A 20,932-nucleotide genomic window follows, 5' to 3' on the forward strand; every position below is an offset into this window, starting at 1 on the left:
GAGGACTCTTTATCATGTGGGAACCCACCGGAAGTAGGGTTGTGACCCATCATGGGTTGCGACCCATCGTTTAAGAAGTCAGAGTTTTACGGGAAGTGTGAATGTGGTGTGCGATGAAAGGATGGGATGAGGTGTGTGTGTCCATGTCTGTCAGTGTGTGTGTGTCTGCAGTGCACACTATTATTACGTTGCTGTGGTTGTAATGATGTAGGACACTCACAACGGAGTAAACAAGAGCAGCACGCTACAAACAACATATGAAAACATGATGTTTCTGCATATTTCAATGATTAAGAAATGTCAAAGTGATACAATATGTAGGCTCCTTTTTGCAGTTTAATTATCCATAAATCTAACTCTCTTTCAGCATACTGGGTATTTAAGGATCTTAATTATTGTCATGAACACTGTCCAATTACAAATCTCCATTCAAATGTGACAGCTCTCAAAGACACAAAGTGATGACGCACTTGAAACATGTCACTTTAACAACCCAGGATTATTTCCAAGAATCCAATTAGTGTGAATCGTAAGAAAATGATTTTTTGTCTTCTTGATCATTGTCTGGAAAAACAGGTAAGTAAAATAAAGTGTCACAAATGTTTTAAATATATAATTTATATTGCATCTATGGACTATAATAAATATTGTATGTTGGATACATTTCTAACACTGTTGTTAATGGTTCATTTCTCCGCAAAACCAAACCATTCTGTTTCTAGAGAATCATTTTTTATACCACATGCAGGTGTCCCATCTTTTCCTTCATTTAAATTTGCCAATCAACCATTAAGTTCATCTCTTTTAAGTAAGTGACTTCAGATGTTTTTGTTCTTATGTACAGATGAAATTGACTTATTGTTGCTCAGTGGTTAAAAAAGGTTTGCAGTCCATTCCTACCGACTGAACTCTGTGCGTTCCCTTGGAGCAGTCCAGGTTTCCTCAGCCTCAGCATCATCCACAGTTTCTCCTATGCAGGGGATAAAAAAGGATATGTTCAGACCTGTGCTGGAGAGAGTGGAACCAATCACACCAATCTTTCTTTATATTTGTTGTTTTTGTGTTGTCATTTAACATAACAAACAGTTTTCCGCTGTCCAGGGGTTTTGTCATGAAAGTACCCCATCAGAGTACAATTACGCAATCTCCCATTCAAATAATACATTGTAACTTTCCACACATAAATGGTAATATTATTATTATATTATTTTTATGCAGTCAAACATACTTTTGTAAGCTTAAAGAGTGTGATATCATTGATTGGTTACATATACAGAGACATTTATACTTCATATTGTTGGATTTGTATGACTTTGGCTATGAGGTGCTGACATTCAGTATTATACATTCTTTCACAAACATATTAGGCTAAGACTGAAGAACTTGTTATTTACAATATTACCTGCAGCAGGACTCTAATCCTAATAATCAACCTTATAAGGTCCTCAGCAAATCCAGATAACTTTGATCCGACTGAGTGAGCCTCAGAGACTACACCATAGAAACCTGACAATCAGGTGTCCGCTGAGGTCCACTCCAAATTGAACGCATCAGGTGGTCATTAACTGTAAAATATCACATCCTCAACATGTGTGGTCATCCAACAGGCTGGTCTCAAGGACAGCAGTGAACAGAGTTGGCTCAAGTCATCAATATGACGTCACCCATACATGACCGCTTTGATATTCTGCATCACATGCTGTTCCCAGGATTGACAATGAAAGTTGGCAGCTTTTTTAAATTTAGTATGCTAGAACACAGAGTCTATCACACTGCCCTGTTTATTTTGATGCGAAATAGAAACTTTAATAAGTATTCATTATACATGAATAATCTAATAAAGTCTTTTGCGACTTCTCCAGGAGTGTGGTCAGTTCTCACATTACAGATAATGAATTTATGTCAAAGCAATAAATCCTTTTTAACAAAAATACAGAAATGTTGTTTATTAAACGGAAACTTTTCTACTAATGTGCTTTCTCTTATTGCTTTATCCACCCGCGGCCCCCGTCAGACATTCTGCCTTGTCAATCAGGAGAAGGAGGAAAAAGTCATTAAATCTCTCTGTTGGCCATATATGTAATTACAGTCTGGCTGTATGTTGCTAAATACGCCCCGGCGCTAGTCTGGTCTCCCTGGTCATGTTTTTTCCTCCCACCGGCCGTGTTTGAAGGCCTTATAATTGCCAGAAGCAGCGTGTCAGGATTAGAGGCTGTTGGTTTGAAACCCCGACACCCCCTTTTTCCCCCCTCTCCCATCATGCAGAAAACCACAACCTTAAACACTAAACTCCCTCTGCCCCTCTTTTTCTGCTTGTATTACATGTGTTTGAATTGAAATCCAAATATCTTAGGTAGTTTAATATCTTAGGTATAGATAACTCTTTCCACAATATAGCTGTTACTGAGATGTCATTTTCCATAAATTGAGCTGTTACCTATTATACTATTATTATACTGTTATATTTTACTATGTTTGCCCTGAGTTTTTGTATAATCACAAAAACATAAAACTGAATTTCAAACTGAAATTCTCAGAATTTCTCAATCCAAATTGTCATCCTACTTTTTCTAGGATTACCAAATTTAGCTCCAACATACCAAAAGCTGCCAAATCTCAAAAAACCTGTTGTCATAAAACAGATTCATGGATTATTTCATCCTGTTTTCCTCCATTGTGGTGTTACAGTATATACAAAAACCTATCATGAATCATTGTTAGCCTTGCTTTCCCTTTTACAAGTGTTAATTAAGATGGTGTATATTTGACTGGTGCCTGGAGGACGCCTGTGGTCGGTTGTCTACCTCTCTCATCTCACACAACAGTCTTCTTATTCACAACGCTCTCTCAGTAGACAGTCCCAAGGCCACGAGTCTAAATAAAATGAGAGTTTTGCCAGCTACCTTTTAATCTCTCAAAGATACCAAATTAATAATTTTTATTAGTTAGCCAATATTTACACCTCAAAACTAAAAATTTGCAGTGTAGCAACATGGTTTGACTTAAAGACTTTAATTTGTTTGGATATAACATAAACCTGCCTTTTTTTTTTTTTTTTCAGCGCTACAGGGCTACCCCTGTCTCACTGGCACTGGCAGTAGTAAAACCCTTGTGGCTTTAGACAAATGAAGGTTGTTTGGGCCATCAAAGCATTTAAAGTTGAAATGATGGAGCTGATGGTCAGTGATGTCAGCAAAGATGTTGACTTTGTCTGAGTCAGAGCAGTTTCTGGTCAGTAGAGCCCCTAATTTCTCGGTCTGTCCGTCGCTGTCTCCCTGTTGCTGTCTCTCTTTTAACCTCTTACTCTCACATCATCTCGCTCTGCTCTCTCTCACACATCTAAAAACTGCTGCCCTCTCATCCAGGTCAGTGTGCAGACCTGAGCCGAAAGTATACGCATTTACAAATGTAAAATGTGGATTACATGAAAGTGTGCACTTAATTATATACGTCATATGTATGACATGGCATGATTTGTGCTCAGCTTCAGCGGGCAGTGTTCCGTCCTTCCCTTTCTTTCATCTCTCAAAAGCTTGACAAATTTGCTTTTAGTTACTCTTCTTTTCAATAAGGGTGTACTCATGGCTGATTTTCAAGACAAATATTTCAGAGGTTATGCTGCTATTTCCTGAAAAAATGTCAAAATATAAAGCCTATAATTTTTGGAGGCTAATATTAGGAGCTGGTTTCCTATTATTATCGTATCCTCTGAGCATCTATAAAAATGAAAAAGAACATGATCCTTTTTTTTTTTTTAGAAAAAGATATTATAAAAGGTGACAGTCAATATATGTCAGCGCTGCAAAACAACTCAGAAAGACTGAAAACAAACACGCTACTAAAAAACAAAAAAAACATTTTTTCGAATAGCAAAATGTAATAGACACTTGTAGTTAACAGAGCATACCATCAGTCATACCATAACAAAAATAATGTTGACACACATCTAAACTCCAAAGGTTGGTCTAATCAGGAGAGAGCAGGATATATTAACCTCATATTAACTCCTTAATGAAAGTCTTACATCACTGGCCTTGCATAAGTATGTCCCTTATCCAGTGGATGTGAGAAATTGGTGTCCATTTGGTTGATATTAGTCTTCTGACCAACAGGACAGCAGCTGAATGAGAAGATCCCAGACAATACTCTGACAGCAGTCGTGTTAATGTTTCTTTTTTAATTGAAGCTGAAAAACGTTTAAAGTTCAGGTTGGAGGCCGTGAACTGCGAGGCTTTGTGGTTCACTGCAGCAACTATGCTAATTTTTTTTTTCCCCCCCATTTCGGGCCACTGCTGCGTCTGGCTGCATGCATGTATGATAATGCTGTGACTGTACTTTGTCGGATCAGACAAAACGTGGACCAAAAGTACAGTTCCCATGGGCTCCTAGAACTACGCTATATTTGTGCCGCAATAAACTCTATTTGAAGTGACGTTAAAACACGTGGAAATTCATCACTTCCAGTTGTCAGCGTGATAAAGCTCTAATATGAAATAAAGTAGCTGTGCCAGTTTAATCCAAAATTGATCTTTTGTGAATTGGCATCGTAATCTCAATGTTGAAATGTTTGATGAAAATGGAGTGCAGATGTTGTTGCCGGAAAATGGAGGCTGGTTGGCGTATAATTATGGGAAGGTAAAATGAGGCTGTTGATGTGAATTAAGTCAAATGAAGACGTTGACTTGGGTGTTATTTTCAGGGCCTCTGTACACAGACATGTTTTCGAACAGAAGGAGAAGAAGGGTGCTACATGTTACAGTGCTTCCATCAATATCAATACATACACACGTTTCATAGATTCATACACAAGCATTTAACATTTAAGTCTGTGGTAAGTTTTTGAGAATAAGATCAGGTGATGAAGGAAATCAGAACAAACGTGTGTGTACAGAGGAATCCATGTTTTCAGTGCTGCTTTCCAGACACACACACATGCACACACACACACACAGGTCATGTATGATCCACTCGTTTACTGCTGGTTCACTGAGTAAACAAACAGCACGGACCCATTTGACAAGTCAACACGTCCAGCAACATTCTCTCCTCAATGAATTCATTCGTATGCTTCTCTGTAACGAGGAGGAAGGGTTTAGGTGAAGTGGTTAAACCCTCAGCAGCGACATCTCTGAATTCCATTTGTGGACACCAACAGCTGAAGTCATGATGAAAAACTACCTTACAACTGCTATACGTTAGGCTTACATATGTTTTGATTGGATCTGCTATCAAGCAAAGGCAGAGTACAGTGCAAAAACTAAAATTCCTATTTATCAAAGATTCCTGTTGTCTTATACTTTATTAGATCCAGTCCTAAGAGGCCCCACTCACGTCTCTGTGTCCTTTTCACCCTCCCTGCCATGTTAGGTGGCACGTAGTCTCCTGTGACTATTCTGAATGGACTTTATAAAAACCATTGTAATGGTTTGAACAATGGAGAAGTATCTAAAAGGGCCTCTGAATAGAAATGTCATTCAATAAACAGCTGAACAATAAGACACCATGTAATTTCCCCTCGTTTCTGTTTTCCATAGAATAAATATTTCTCTGTCTTTACACAAATGAGTCAATGGGCAGGACTGGTGGTGCCAATAAAATAATATCTAATTTTTAGTTTTTTTTTCCTTTTGTGTTTTTTCTTGCAGCGGTTTGCAGTTGTGGCCGTATATATTGTTATCAGTCATTTATAATATATATATTTTTTTTCTTTCATTCTTTCTTTCTTTTTTTAAATATCCCATTAAATCTTACATTCCCATTCACTGCCTGCGTGACACCTCTTTCTGTACTTGACTGTGTCTGTTTCCTCTGGATTTCCTTTTTCTTCATCCACTATATGTCTCGGTTAAAAAAAACCAATACCCCTCAGTCTTTCCACTTCACACTGCGTATACCCCCCCCCCGCATCCTCTCCCCACACTCCACTGCCACCCGGCCCAAAAGCCAACGCCCCCCACCCGCACCCGCTCCCCAGACAGCTGTCTCACCGCAGCACAGAGCTACGATGTGACAGTGTGCTATAAATATGAACACACATAGACACACACAAACAGATACACACACACTCACTATAAATACCATCCCTGTTCAAAACACACTGCTGCAGTATAAATATTTAAGTATAAATGTGTAATGAATTTATTGATATGTTGCCTGTGCCAGCAGGCACTGTTTTGAGCCGCAGAGTGGTGAACCAGTGTGGTGGGATTGAAGTGGTGCTGAGGGATTGTGGGAACGCATGTTCCGAGTTAGGCAGCTGACCAGTCGGTGGGCTGGAAGCTGGAAGCCGCATCACAGAAAGAGCTACTGATCAGTACCAGTCTTCCTAGCCATCCATCTCCCTCTTTTGCTCTTTCTTGAGCCCTTTCTTTTTTCCTTCTCATGCTTTCTTTATCTCTATTCTTCTCTGCTTTTTGCTGTTTTCGTACTTGTGCCTCAGTACAATGCTTATTCTGCCTGCATGTGATTATTGCACGAGAAGATTTTGTTGTGTAAACATTTCGGCCAAATGAAGGAAAATTGAATCCATGGGAGATTTTTCCCACACTTTCACCTTTCACTTTGACCTGTTTCAAGAGGTTTTCTTCAAATAGAAAATCAAGTGAATCAAGGTAGTCCACAGTGATCATTTCCTGGTTCAGCTTCATGATTGAACAGCTGACCTGAAGGATAGCTGCTGATACCGATACTGACAGTATTGGAAACAATACAGCGATCTCCCTCTAAATAACACTGACGAGTATTTAACCAAGACACTTGACTCACATCTCAGTGACATTTTTGTAGTTTCCAAATGTGGATGTGTGTCATTCATTCAGTACATACCAATGAGTTGATGAAAAAGACTGAGGTAAATGAGGTAAAAAAAAAAAAAAAAAAAAATATTCGCACAGCGGACACTGTGGCTATTGTGGATCTAGTTTTATTGGGAGTAGCCAGTATCACTTCCTTTTGATAACAATCTTGATTAACCCTGTTGTTTGTTCAATAAAATTGTTCCAGTGTTTCAATTTCCTTCCTCAGTAGTAGCTGTTCCAACTATTAGCTTCATGGGAAAGTGAATATTATGTAGATGACTATTAATATCTTTCTTTGCAGCAAGCAGAGTTGAAATTTTTGGTTGAAGTTCAAACTTTGCAATTGCACCTTCATTCTAAAAAGCATTAAAATAGGTTGGATCTGAATGTAGCAGATTTGAATTAGTTATACATCAATCTTTTTTTAGCTAAGTAGATCCCATTGAGCTTTGGGCTTGAACAACACAATGTTGCACAAAACCTAAATTTATCAGAGAACAATGTGTTTTTGCTCCAAAATAAGCAGATGTTCAAATATTTTGTTTTGTGGCTGGTAAATTTTGGGTTGTTTGTGAGTCTAGCTGCTATTCCCTGAATGATCATCACTGAAGCTTCTTGATGTTTGTCCAGAATCACCAGCTGGAGTCTTTTTAGAATAGAATAGAATTTCCTTTATTGTCATCATACTTTGCGCATGACAAAATTGCAGCAGCTTCCACAGTACAGTGTGTAATCAAGTAAAAAAAAAATCTGCACAATATGAAGCAGTATAAGAGAATAAATCAAGAAGAAGAAAACTTTATGCTGGAGGAGCAGCGATGAGCAGATAACTGGGATAGGTGATAGTGGACTTCCTTGCAGTGACAGGCCTACAGGTCATCACTACACTCCACAGAAAAGTGTTTTCTCCTAAAACTATTCCTTTCGTTTACCTCAGCTGACAGAGCGATCTGTGGAGGAACCCGTCATGAGGGCAGACATTTCTGAATGGACAGAAGTGGCACCGCCTCGAGCTCAATTTGGTTACTGACCATCAAATACTGAATCGACCTGACCTGTTGATATGTACCAGCAGCAGGCATACCAGATCTTGGGATCATTGTCATGGTAACAAAACTAAACATAAATTAAGGTTAAGAACTGGTCACAAATAAAAGAAACAATGCTGAGTGTGAGTCTCACGCAGAAAAAGAACAGCAGTCACAAATGTTTGTTTTGTCTATCTATTCACCTTCTCGTCAGGTGGAGTACACTGTGCCACCTAATTTTATTCTGCACTTCAGTGATGACTATGGCCCTTTTAACTAACGTCACAAAAATTGTAAATATGGCTTGTAATAAACCAAATGTGCAGATAAACATTGCTTCTTTTTTTTTCCAGTCACTTCATACTCCATCTTAAGTTCAAGGTGATCAGATGTGAGAGCAGGCCTGCTCTGTTCTAGCTGTTTCTTTAAATAACACAAACTATAGACCTGTGCTTATATAGAACCGTACCTAGTGTGATAAAATGAATTTCAGTTTGGACCTTTCTCAGCTCAGGTACTGACACAGTCTTAGCTGCTTGGGAGGGATGCGTCTACATTTTTTTGATGGCACTCAGCTTTTCTTCTAAGCCCCATAGTGGTTGAATGCAGTCATGCATCTTAAATTGAGCTTATTATGAAAAGAAAGTATATGAATGGACTGAATCTCAGGCATGATGAAAGAGTGAGGGATAAACATGGTAATTACTGTCGAAGTGGTTTTTGGGATTATTCACGTGTAAAACAATGTTACCTTATGCCACTCTTTCACGCCACCCCTTACTTTGTACTCTCGTTCGTCCTTCACACCCTCCTGCAGTGTTTACCTTCTTTCCTTCCACTCAGCCAAAACTTCCTGTCATCTTGCTCACCCTCCCCTGACCTCCACTCTTCTCATCTGTGGACTCTCTCCCTTCCTCATCTCTCATCAACCCTCCCTCCCAGCGTCCTCTCGAAGCCACGTCCCTCTGTCCTTCCTCCACCTCCAATCATCAAAGCTTGTTATTTTTCTCAAGTCACTGGACGCAACGCTGTTTTCATATCCCTCCATCTGTCCGTCAGTCTGTTTCTGTATTTACCTTTGAGCACCCAGAGTAATCATATTGTCACAGACTATTTCAGGTTGCCTACTCAAACTCTCTCGAGGCATTCCATCCCTCTCTTTAGTTTTTCACTCTTGCAATGCCATCATTTCCTTTCTTTACCTGTCTTACTCTGTCCTGTTTTCGGTTTTTGCTTGTTGTTTGCCTCAATCCTTTTTTCTCCATCTTTCATTCCTCTCCCTCCTCTCTCTCTCTCTCTCTCTTTCTCACTTGCCCTCCTCCCCTTTCGCTTACTCCCTCTTTCTGCCCAAAGTTCTGCAGCCCAGCTGGCATGGTTTTCCAGTGGTGTAGTAAAATATAAATATAATAAGGACGTTTTTGAGCTGGTGAATCCATTCTGAGCAGAGAAACATCACCACAGTGCCCACAGATGTGGCACACATTCAGGAGAGAGAGAGGGGGATGGAGAGAGGGAGGAGAAAAAAATCTCTCATTTGACATGGAGAGAGTACAGCAGCAGCACTGACTGCATTATTGTTGGCATTACCAACCTACAGGACCTTTTATTAGGACACTTCATACAAATTTGCCTTGAGTCTTCGTCAAAAATCTCAAAGCAAGTCTCCAATCCTTTGAACATGAGTCTCACTCAACCCTCAATTCTTAATTTAAGACCGGTCTTTAAGGGGACATAAAAAAAAAAAAAAAAAAAACTTCTATGTAATTAATAAATATGCTGTTCAAGTGAAATTACGAGTTCCACTACTGTCTGAGACGGAATTTTCGAATATCCTCTGCATTTAGGTATACACAGGTTTCAACACTCAGGTATGATTAGCAAATTGATCTTTTACTCTTCCCCGTCTACACTTTGGAGTAGTTTCAGACCGTGTTTCCTTGTAATCATGTATTTTTTTTTTATATGCATTAACGCTTAACTAAATGTTATATGTGTAACTATATCCTACATTTTTGTGAGTATATTTGACAACCTATGCCAGCGGGCGCTGCATTCCTCTATATGCATGCACGTGTGTGCACATATTTGGATGTGTATGTGTGTGCACATGGACTTCCGTCTCTCCATATTGTTTAGTGTCAGAGCACAGCATACTTCAGTCCCCTGGGCAGCTCTTTGTTTGCTTTAGCCGTGCGGTGACTAGCCTAGCCCGCTAACTCCAAGACACATTTAGCCTGCACTCCACTTTTATATCATCCTGCTTTTTATTTTCCTTTCTGTCTGCTCTCCGACCAAACACACTGCACTAAACTGGCCCTTTGCAGGACTTACTACCGGTGCCACTCTGAACCATTGATAGACAGATTTGGTCAATGTGGTTTTCACTGGCTGCCATGGTAGCTCCGGCTTAGTTCCTAAACTACTCGCCCTGGCCAAGTGGCACTCAGCGACAAAATGGTACAGCGGAGCATGTGAAGGTTTAAGTAAGGTGCAGAACATCCAGGAAGTTATGACCCCCTTATCCTGGCCTCTCTGATACAAGAAGCTCAGTGTTAGATTTTTATTGTGGCACAGGGTTGGACGCTGGAGTGTGTGGAGGGACAGGAGGGGGGAGGAAGAGGGATGGCGGTTTTAGCCACCAGCTGTTGTTACCTTGAGCATAACGTCCTTTAACCTCCATTGCAGCGATCCACCACAAGCCACAAACACGCTAGCTTCCACTGACTGCAAAACAACCCAAACTCACTTGTTTACCAGCTAATGTGCCATGCCATTCACTCTCTCTTACTCACCCAACCCCTTTCCCTTCTCTCTCTCTTTATTTCATCAACATCTCAGATCTCACATCTTGTTGCCTCATTTCCCGATATGTTTCCCTCAAGTCCTTTGTACAATTTCTCGCCCTCTCTCATTATCTCTCTGTCTTTCTATATCATTCTTTTTCACATCCTCATCATCTTTTCTTTCACCCCCCTTCTTAGCAGTTCCTTTCATCTGTGTCTTCCTCCTTTTGCCCCTGTCAGAGCCTTTGTTGGTTAGGTCCCCGGGTATGCGTGGGTAACCCCGGTGCCCATGTAAAGGCCCTGTGCTGTGGACTCATAGCGCCCCAGTGTCAGCAGATGAAAGCCAAGGGAGATTCTGGGGCTGGCACCCATCTCCCTCTGTCCTGCCACCGTGGCCTCTTATTTCACAGAGAAAATTAATAACTTTAACAAACATCAATGAATGAGGGCCCGATGCTTGGTTGGGCTGTCAGCTGGCCTAGTGTATGTGCGCGCGTTTGTGTGTGTATATTAGAACATATGAGTTTCTGCTAGCGCCTGGATGTGTATGTGTGTTTACTTGTGAGGCCGCCTGTGAGTTTGTTCTCATACCTTTGTGTATGCGAACATATGTCAGGAATCAAAGTGTCAGACGGAGAAATTGACATGTTGATGAATGGTAACAAGAAAGAACATTCGGGAGACGGGGGGGGTTAGGCAGTTTGATCTGATCAGATTGTTGCCTGCTTGAAAGGCCATTTCTTGAGGCAAAGAGGAACTGAAAGAAGGATGGATGGATGGATGGGAGAATGTGACCACTTCTGAAGCATTGCCGACAGCCACGCTGAATAGGCAGTGAGCCTGCCTGGAGCCACGCCCGTATTTATGATCTTCAAAGGAGAGATGACACACACACACACTCACGCACAGTCACAAAATGTTGATAGTTACAGGAAAACATATGCCGGTGCAACCGGAGCACACAGAATTTTGCATAAAGATTTCTGATCACGAGCAAACACATTCAGAAAAAAAAAAAAGGAAACAACAAAAAAACCCAAACAATTACACATGTAGCAATAGCATGAAGTATCAACACTGACAGAATGGATCACAACAGCTCTGCAGCTGTGAGCCAAAAATGAAAGTATGCTTATTTATCTGTTGTTTAAGTGGTACACAAACCGACATACCAGTGCAGTGTTGCTGCAGGATGCTGGGCAGCACATCTGTAGTAGTTCAGTGTCTTCACACTCAAACTGTTAGGAGCTCATTGAGATCTTTAACAGGAATTATTTGAGCTTGATCACCCTGGTTTCTTTATGAAGTAGGATGTTAATGGACTGTCAACACGATACTATCAATTGATGGCCAGTGACTGATTTAGCTAAAAGTGCTGCGAGAACTTTTAGCTGAGGGATTTTACAAAAGGTGGTCAATGGCCGTGCCCTCCACATACCTCTACTCATGCAGCAGAGAAAGAGGTGAAGCTTCATTATCACAGTCTTTCTGCCATGCAAAACAGGAAACAAATTCAGTAAAAACAGTCACACCATTATCACCAATTTTTATTTCTTTTAACAGCCCTGTACGTCCTGTACCAGCACAGTCCTACTGAATTTACAGAAGTTTCAGTTCATGTTCTATTTCAGCTATAAGGTAAACAGGGCTATAGATGGCTGTTTACTGCGAGTGAATCTCCCTCTTTGCCTTTCTCTGTTCCATCAGGAGAAATGAAAAGCGGTGGTGCAGCAAAAATACTTTATGGTGTTTATCCTCACAAATAATAAAACATAAATTGTGGAAGCCCTCAGCCTTGTACAGTTAATTTCATTCAAAGGAGTTTGCCCTGAGAAATAAGGGTGAGACCACTGATTTTCTGCGGGCAAATATTTGAAGAGCTAATTTGGAAGGGCTGTGTTTGCTGGTGTTTAACAGTGTGTGTGTGTGTGTGTGTGTGTGTGTGTGTCAGCTACACAGCCTCTAGCCAATGAGCCAGACAGCCAAAAGTTAATAAATTTGAAGCTGTGATTTATTTGTACTTGTCCAGAAACTAGCAAAAAGTAATTCACCTTGTCAGCTTATTTGGATGATTGTCTAAATGAAGTGGCCGCTGTTATTCAAGCAGCTGGCAAGTCATAGATTTAGTAAGAGTGCAAGCAAGTGGATCAATCTTTTCAAACGTCAGTCAGTCAGGGAGTAAATAAGTTATTTAATCTCTCTCTCTGTGTGACACATCCATGCAATCAGCCTGTCTTGCAGCTAGTATATTACCCCATTACCCAGCCAGTCACCCAAACACCAGCCAGTTAACCAGTGACCCTTGAGCTTATTTGATATTGGAATGTGGCTGGGAGAAAAAAAAAACAGCGCTAGTGGCAGCATACTCCGGGAAATTGATTGGTTTAATTGATTGCTTGTTGTTTACAGTCTAAAACAACAACACAACAAAAAAAAAAAGGTGGGGGGGGGGGCAGAGCTGTCAAAGACTCGGAGAGACAAAGACAGCAACTGGAAATGTGAAGTGGCAGCAATGAAGGGCAAAGCTTAAGTTTGCTGCTGGCCTGGCTGTGTGTGTGTCTGTGTGGACAGGACTGTGGAGTGCGCCCTGTGCCCAGGAGGGGCGGGGTGGGTGGCAGAGCGGGGACAGAGGGAGAGAGGAGAGGAGAGGAGGGCAGAACTGGCAGGGTGCGGTCTGAAGTGGCAACAGATCGTTTTGGATCACTCAAATATCTTCAATTCAACTGGAAAGCTGCAGCTCGTTGCGCGCCGGCCCGCATATGGAGGGGAGAAGCTTTGAATCCAGAGAGGGCACCAAGCAAGCAAACAGCAGCAGCAGCAGCAGCAGCAGCAGGAGAAAGTGGCTGATGTTGTGACAGATTCCCGGAGCGAAGGAAAAAGAGAGGGAGAGAAACCACAACACTGCAACTTGGATATCAGTCACCGCTCTCTCTTTAACTCTCTCACCCACCACATCGACTTTGAACCTGTTTGTTTAAATACACGGACTTTACAGCCTGCACACTTACTGTTGATTCTGTCTGGCGGAGCGAGCCGACTTTCTCATTTTGTTTTTTCTTTTTTCTGTCTTTCTTTTTGCAAAAAAACAAAAAACAAAAAACAAAAAAAAAAAAAAAGGAAAAAAAAAAACAACAACAACAACAAAAACTTTTCGGTGTCCTCATGGTGCCCGGTGCAGCCGAGGCGCTCAGCTTCTTCTATCCGAGCTTTTCGGACGTCATGTTGCGACAGTCGCGGACGATGGAGTCGGGGACTGAACCGGGGAGACACTGAAGACATCTCTCTCCCCAGGGGAGAGCTCTCCCTCCCTCCCCCTCTCTCCCTCCCCACCCACCCACCCCCTCCTCGGGGAGATGCGGATCTCCTTCTTCCTTCTCACCGCCTCTCTGTCCGCCTCGGTCCTCCTCCTCCTCCTCGCACCTGCCTCGGAGGGCTGCGGGCCGGGGAGGGGGTACGGCAAGAGGCGGCCCCCGAAGAAGCTCACTCCGCTCGCCTACAAGCAGTTCAGCCCCAACGTGGCTGAGAAGACCCTGGGAGCCAGCGGGAGACCCGATGGCAAGATTACGCGCAACTCCGAGCGCTTTAAAGAGCTGACGCCGAATTACAACACTGACATTATCTTCAAAGATGAGGAGGACACGGGCGCCGACAGGCTCATGACCCAGGTGAGGAGGGGGAATGAATGGATGGATGGTGGTCCGCATATTACGCGTACATATTGGGCTGTGAGTTCAGACTTGGTTCATGTCGAACAATCGAATGAGTCACTTCAAGCCAGTTTTGTCACATTGTTGCATCCAGCTGTCGTCTGAAGGTTTGCTGTGGGTTAAATGTTTAAGCCCTAATGATTTACTTTATCAACTCTCGACCTTTTGCTTCACCTCTGGATTTTTCCTTACCTGACATAGCTGCTATTATTGAACTGAAGTACTGATTTAATTCCTAAAACTCTTAAAAAGCCTAATCCTGCTGAGTCGTCTCAGACATCTCAATCTGTACAATGAAAAATCACAGCTTTGCGTGGTCAACCAATCAGGATTACCAGGATATAACCCACCAATTCAATATCTAACTTCTTAATATTAGTTGCATTTAGTAGTCTTGATGGTGGTTTGACACTTTACACCCTTATGCAATGCGACAGCTGGTCCAGAGGATTCTATGTGCACGGCGCACCGAATCTCTACGCAGCCCAGCTGGGTGAAAAAGAAAATCTAGCATTCATCCATTCATCCATTCATTCACTCATTCAAAGAAGGGCACCGTGGGTTAACAGCTAGTCCCTTCAAATGAGATTTATCTGACTTTTTAGGAAATTCATGTCGACTCTTGAGGGGCATCTTGACCACAAGCCTTCGGTCAGCATCTGGAAACTGTTGGCACACTGTGACCAGTCGCATAACTGAACTCACCCAATCGTTATCTATTTACAGTAGGAGTTCAAATATGTCACTCTTCACTTCTTCTTCAGTACCTGATGAGTAGCCACTTTCTGGCTCTCTTCTTCTTCTGTCAAGGTTCCACTTTTTTTTCCTGTTGCTTCACTTTCCTCCTCCCTAACTCAGTGTGAGGAAACTGAATCAGTACTTAGTGTCTCTCTGCTGACGTGTTGATGGCTGCAAATGCTGTTCACACTCCATCCATCAACTCGTCCCGCTGTGTCCCTCTTCTCTTTCTCTCGGAGCTGGCGTTTTGTTTGTTTGCTTGTCTCTGACGATCTGTCCTTAACCTCTCTGCAGCGTTGTAAAGACAAGTTAAACTCCCTGGCCATCTCTGTGATGAACATGTGGCCAGGCGTGAAGCTGAGAGTGACAGAGGGCTGGGATGAGGACGGCCATCATTCGGAGGACTCTCTGCACTACGAGGGACGTGCTGTCGACATCACCACCTCTGACAGGTAGGCGTTCAGAAAATAAAATAATGGGGGGAAAATAAGCCAGACAAGAAGCAGGTCAGGGCAGCAGATTGTTTCAGTCTGCTAGTTTTGACAGTCAATGAATCAGCAAGTAAATCAGCTAATCAGTAATGTGATGAGCCAACCGCTTCGTCAGCAAACTAAACATGCGAGTAAACTCCTTCTGAAAATACAACCTTTTGGGCAATAACATAAATGTCACACTAAAAGCAATGGTGCGTGTTAGTCAAGCCCTGATGTCGGCACGCTGAAGTTAAGCATGTCTACTGGTTTTTCTTCTCAGGGACAGAAATAAATATGCCATGCTGGCCCGGTTGGCTGTAGAAGCTGGATTTGACTGGGTCTACTATGAATCCAAAGCCCACATTCACTGTAGCGTCAAGTCAGGTAAGAGACTGATATGAACAGGCTGTGTGTGTGTGTGTGCATTTTCTGAATGTGCGTTTGTACGTTTGTGCTGTCATGACCAGCTGTCTATTACCACTAATGAGGCTGATGCTCGACGCTTTGTTGGCGATTTAGCCGGGCTGTATCATCCGACTCGGTGTTTGTGTTTGTGGTCTTTTGGGAGCCAATCAAAGCAGAGTGTGCACCTGTGCTCTTTCGCTGTATTCAGTCTCACCTCTTGGTCAGATGTGACTGTAAAGCGACGAGGCTTTGTGATGTTGGAGCACAACGCTCGATAATGTGTCTATAGCGAAGACAGAGCCATTTTAAATTCTGACGTGGATGAAGGTGATGATGTGTTTAGTAGTGAGACAGTGAGGTTGGTCATGATGGAATCAATCGTTTAATATTCAATAATGATATAATTATTTTCTGGACTGCTGTGATTGAGTTGTTTGTTTTCCCCTCCAAATGTATTATTGATATTTAGATAAATTCCTCCCACACACACATAAGTTATCAAACGCATATCAGGCACAGTTCTTAGAGGAACGGTAACTGACCGCAATCCAGACTTCAGAAATATTTTATGTCTGGTACTACCAGTTGCTCGATGCCAAACTTCATTCTTGCAGGCTGCCGAGGTCAGTAGGCTGTGAGATGATTAACTCTCTCTTTGTGTTCGTATTGCTTTTCCTTCAGCAGGTTTCTCTCAGATCTCTTATCTGAGTCTTATCGCCTCCTGGTCACAGCCCTCCTTCTCTGCAGCCTTTAGGTGCAGAGACACACACACCTTGAACAAATATTTGGCCGCCTTAACGCTGCCTTAAGACAGCCTGCCTACAAACACAGTCTCACACACAGACACACTTGATGCAAATTGATGCGTTTGACGTTTTTTTTATTTCACACTGATTTCCCTACAGGAATCTGTCAGATTTTCCTCTCTGTTTCTTTATGGCCATTCCATGAGTCTTTTCCACATTAGTGGATTTCAGTGTTGGGATTCATACTTTTTACAGTGTTGGTGCTGCTCTTTCCTCGTGTGGACTTGTGACTGACCATGTGATTCAGTTTAAAACTCAAACTCTGCTGTAATCCAAACAATTTTTAGATGCAGGTCTGAGTGTGTGTGCTTTCCTGCCTCTCTGACCTCAGGCCATGCGCTGACTGTGGTGATACAATCAGCTGGTTATCCATTAGCTCCCACTGACTACCACTTCTTGCCACTTCATCTGTGTCTTAAAGGGCCACCTTTGTTCAGATACACTCAGACAGGATCAAATGCACAGCATACAACAATATTGGCAATCAAAGTGCATGACAACAACTCAAACAGAAAAGAGTCCACGCTTCTAATAACGTTATGCTATGCTGTCATTCATGTTCTGCTATATATTGATGCCACCATGCCATGAGGAGTTGCTTTCTTGCAAAAGTTTTTATCTTATTTGTTCTTTGCTTTTAAAGCTCATTGCAGAAAGAGCATTTGATAAACTAGATTTTGGATCTTATTTGATATTATTTTGATTTCTGAACTGGTTCATAGTCTTTATATAGGCCTTGTTATTTCATGTTGATCTTTCCAATCCTCGATAGAGCTTTTTGAAATGTGTTCCTGTGTGTGTGATGTTGGTGGGGGGGTGTATGTGTGTAGATCAGTGGCAGACCCTCAAGACAAAGTTTGAGCGTGAGCCACATTATATGGACACATTAACAATTTACCACTGATCCACTAAGATAAAGGTGTCCCTGAGTCAGAGTCAAAGTCTCACCTGCTCTAAAGATCAGAAAGTGACCTAGAATAACCTGCAGATGTAGAAATCGAATCTCCACGACTGAGAGGAGCTCCAAAGGGGATCTTTCGGGTTTATCTCTTCATAAGCTAAGCTAAATTCAGCTTCTTATTTAAATTGCTTATATTTCTGGTCATGTTTTATTGCTATCGCTCTTGTTACGTCTCACTTTGTTTATATTTTTGCGCTTTTGTTTTATTATTATCCTGTTGTCGCTACACTTTTATACTTTTTATACTCTTAATTTCACACCATAAACATATGAATGTGAGCTGGTATGACAGTAAAAGTTCCTTGAATCCTTGAATAATAATGATAATAATGTAAGACAAACCCTGCTTCTCTTTCTTATTTCTCTAGAACATTCTGTGGCGGCCAAAACTGGCGGTTGTTTCCCTGCAGATGCTCAGGTTATTCTGGAGGGCGGAGTTAATAAACAGATGCGTGACCTTCACCCCGGTGATCGTGTCTTAGCTTCCTCAACGGCAGATGGCCACGGCCCTCTTCTCTACAGCCCCGTTTTATCCTTTTTGGACCACCAACCCAACATCACAAAAATCTTCTACACAATTGGCACAGACACAGGACTTAGTATCACACTCACAGCAGCTCACCTGATCTTCGTCACGGACTGCGCTGGTGGGCAGAGTGAGCCAGGGTGGGATGAGAAGGATGAAGTGTCCTATCTGGGCTCCTTAACTGGGGACAGGTCTGGCTGGAAAGCAGGTCTGAGGACAGTTTTTGCCAGCGAGGTCCATCCTGGACAGTGTGTACTTACACCGCAAGGGGAGGCTGGGTCACAGACAATATTTTCAGTTGTGACCTTTGTGCATGAGCGGAGGAGCACCGGACTGTATGCCCCCCTCACCCAGCATGGCTCTATAGTGGTGAACGGTGTGCTGGCATCCTGCTACGCTGTTGTGGACACTCACCATTTGGCCCACTGGGTCCTGGCTCCATTGAGGTTCTTCTACAGCCTGATTGGACCTTCAGAAACGCAGACTGATGGGCTGCACTGGTATCCCTGGCTTCTGCAGAAGATAGGGCAAACACTGCTGGATGCTGAGTACTTCCACCCTTTGGGGATCGAGCAAGGACATCGATAGGACGACACAGCAACACGTTTCACACTGATGACTCCATTCATTTCTGTATTCAGAAGCATGAAAGCACAGAACACAGTCATTTCTCTCAACAGATTAAAATGACAGAGGAACCATCAAATGGAATTGATTTCACAATGTCAATGTTTTTCGTCCAAACTCTACTCACCCGTTTGCTGTACTTTGTTCAACTCCTTTTTTTTAAGCATGAGTAAAGAGACAGAGACAGCAGACTGAGATGATCAGCGTTTGACTTTCAATAGTTTCAACAGACTGAGATCTGAAAGAAAATCATAATCAATCAAACTGTAAATAAAATTTCCAAAATAAATACTGGCCCAATTCAGTCCACTCACCTTAGAAATCACAAAGACTGTGACTGAAAAAAAAAAAAAAAGTTTCATTAAAACAAAATAATCATTCCTTTACTGTTTATTTACTGTGGTCTGTCTTCATACATTTCACTTGAGATCAAATTCTTTTCAATTGGACGAAATTTGAACATGAGGAAGCATCATGAATACTCTAGACTGAACAAGGTGCGATTCGAAGCTCTGTGTGTACATAGGTATTTATACAATTACGCAACAAAGAAGGAAAGAAAAACAAATCAACTTTGCTCTGTTTACTGTCATCACTGCGATAAATCCACTGATTCATTGTGTAGGGCCTGTCGTGAATGTTAGAATCCATTCACCAAATTGTATTTAACTCGAAAATTTATGAAGCTTTTTAAAATATGGATTGTGAGGTTTGTTGTGGTGTAGCAATGCATGGATGTGGCACCGCAGCCCCACATCCAAAAAGAGAATAGCAGGGAACAATAATAAGCGCAATAATTATGTTGCAGTGTTTTTAAGTTCAGTAAAATGTCTGACGCACTGATGCAGGAGAGACGCATTGTGCTGTGGAGGCTACTTTGTCAATTTGTCATGCCAAGTCTGCCATTTTTTTTCCTTCATTCAATTGTCTCAGACTGATTCATGTGGCTCATTAATGCAACTTTATTTTTTTATCAGGTATTTTGTTATTATGTTGTGATATGTTTTGTTATAGGTTTTCAGTTTTCAGGTCAGTAGTATCTAGTTAAGGCATCCACAACACTCAGGCTGTATCCATCTACTGTATTAAGCAACAGCTATGCATCATGTTAAATAACAGTTATCTTTTAATTGTAGTAAGAGTTTGTTTGGTAGCTCTCCTTTACATTATTCTTTTTTTGTTGTTGTATTCAATCTATCACCAAAACCTAGATTGGCAGAGATACAGAAAAGCTATTATTTTTTTAAAACATTATGAGCAGCTGATCTCATTTTGTGACACGCAGCTGAAGGGACAAGGATGAATTCTGAACAATATATTGGATGCATTATACTGTGATTGCCTTGCCAGTTACGATTATAATCAGAGCCGTAATTTTACCATTTTTCATTCAAAAAAAAAAAAAAAATAAATAATAAAAAAATATATATATAATATAAAAATTCTAATAATGTGATATTTGCTAGGGCCTGTACCAAGCAAATATGTTCTCATATATCTGGAGAATACGATTTGCATCCTGGGGCATCACAATGCTTTGTATATGATATGTTGTGACACATTTTATATTTATCAAATATTGCAAGTCCTGCAATTTAGATATTGCGCTTGGCCATTCTGCAATATTGATCATCCTAATAATTGTTGACCCTAATATGGATACACATGTGGCTCATATTGCGCTTCAAGAAACACTTGTAGAGCATATTTTGTGAAAAGATTGCAGAAATCTAGAAACTCCAAGGCTTTCTTCAATATGCCTGCTCAAAGATTTGTTAAATATGTATATTAAGCTGTTGTTGGAGAGACTATTTAAAGATCTATTTTTAAAAAGATATTGTAAACTAATATTATTTTTGGCAACTCTGTGCATACAATTTGTATTTGAAACATAAAGTTGTTTTTAAACCAAAACTGCTTTGTGCATTATTTGTTAGCAATAATTTCATACATCAAACACTATTCATCCTCACTAAGGCACAAAGAAATAAGGTTTGCGTAAGAATAAAGTTCATTTTATATCTAAATGTTGCTTACCCAGAGTCACGGATAAGGGCTAACAGTTGGGCTTCAGTCACGTC

At 41.4% G+C, this 20,932-nt stretch overlaps 1 protein-coding gene across 1 annotated transcript; it reads left to right on the forward strand.

Moving 5' to 3' along the window:
- Positions 1–13,961: 13,961 nt before the first annotated feature.
- LOC115061822 (indian hedgehog B protein-like) lies at positions 13,962–20,207 on the forward strand. Its single transcript, XM_029530342.1, has 4 exons — positions 13,962–14,273; positions 15,348–15,505; positions 15,807–15,910; positions 18,067–20,207. The coding sequence occupies exons 1-4, from the start codon at positions 13,962–13,964 to the stop codon at positions 18,810–18,812; spliced, it is 1,320 nt and encodes a 439-aa protein (XP_029386202.1). The 3' UTR covers positions 18,813–20,207.
- The last annotated feature ends 725 nt before the right edge of the window (positions 20,208–20,932 follow it).

This window comes from Echeneis naucrates, chromosome 21, assembly GCF_900963305.1.
Source record: "Echeneis naucrates chromosome 21, fEcheNa1.1, whole genome shotgun sequence".
NCBI classification, from domain to species: domain Eukaryota; kingdom Metazoa; phylum Chordata; class Actinopteri; order Carangiformes; family Echeneidae; genus Echeneis; species Echeneis naucrates.

Coding starts and splice junctions, on each gene's coding strand:
- LOC115061822 (XM_029530342.1), top strand. CDS start 13,962: ATGCGGATCTCCTTCTTCCTTCTCACCGCCTCTCTGTCCGCCTCGGTC. Junction 15,506..15,806: donor GACATCACCACCTCTGACAG/GTAGGCGTTCAG, acceptor TTTTCTTCTCAG/GGACAGAAATAAATATGCCA. Junction 15,911..18,066: donor TCACTGTAGCGTCAAGTCAG/GTAAGAGACTGA, acceptor TTATTTCTCTAG/AACATTCTGTGGCGGCCAAA.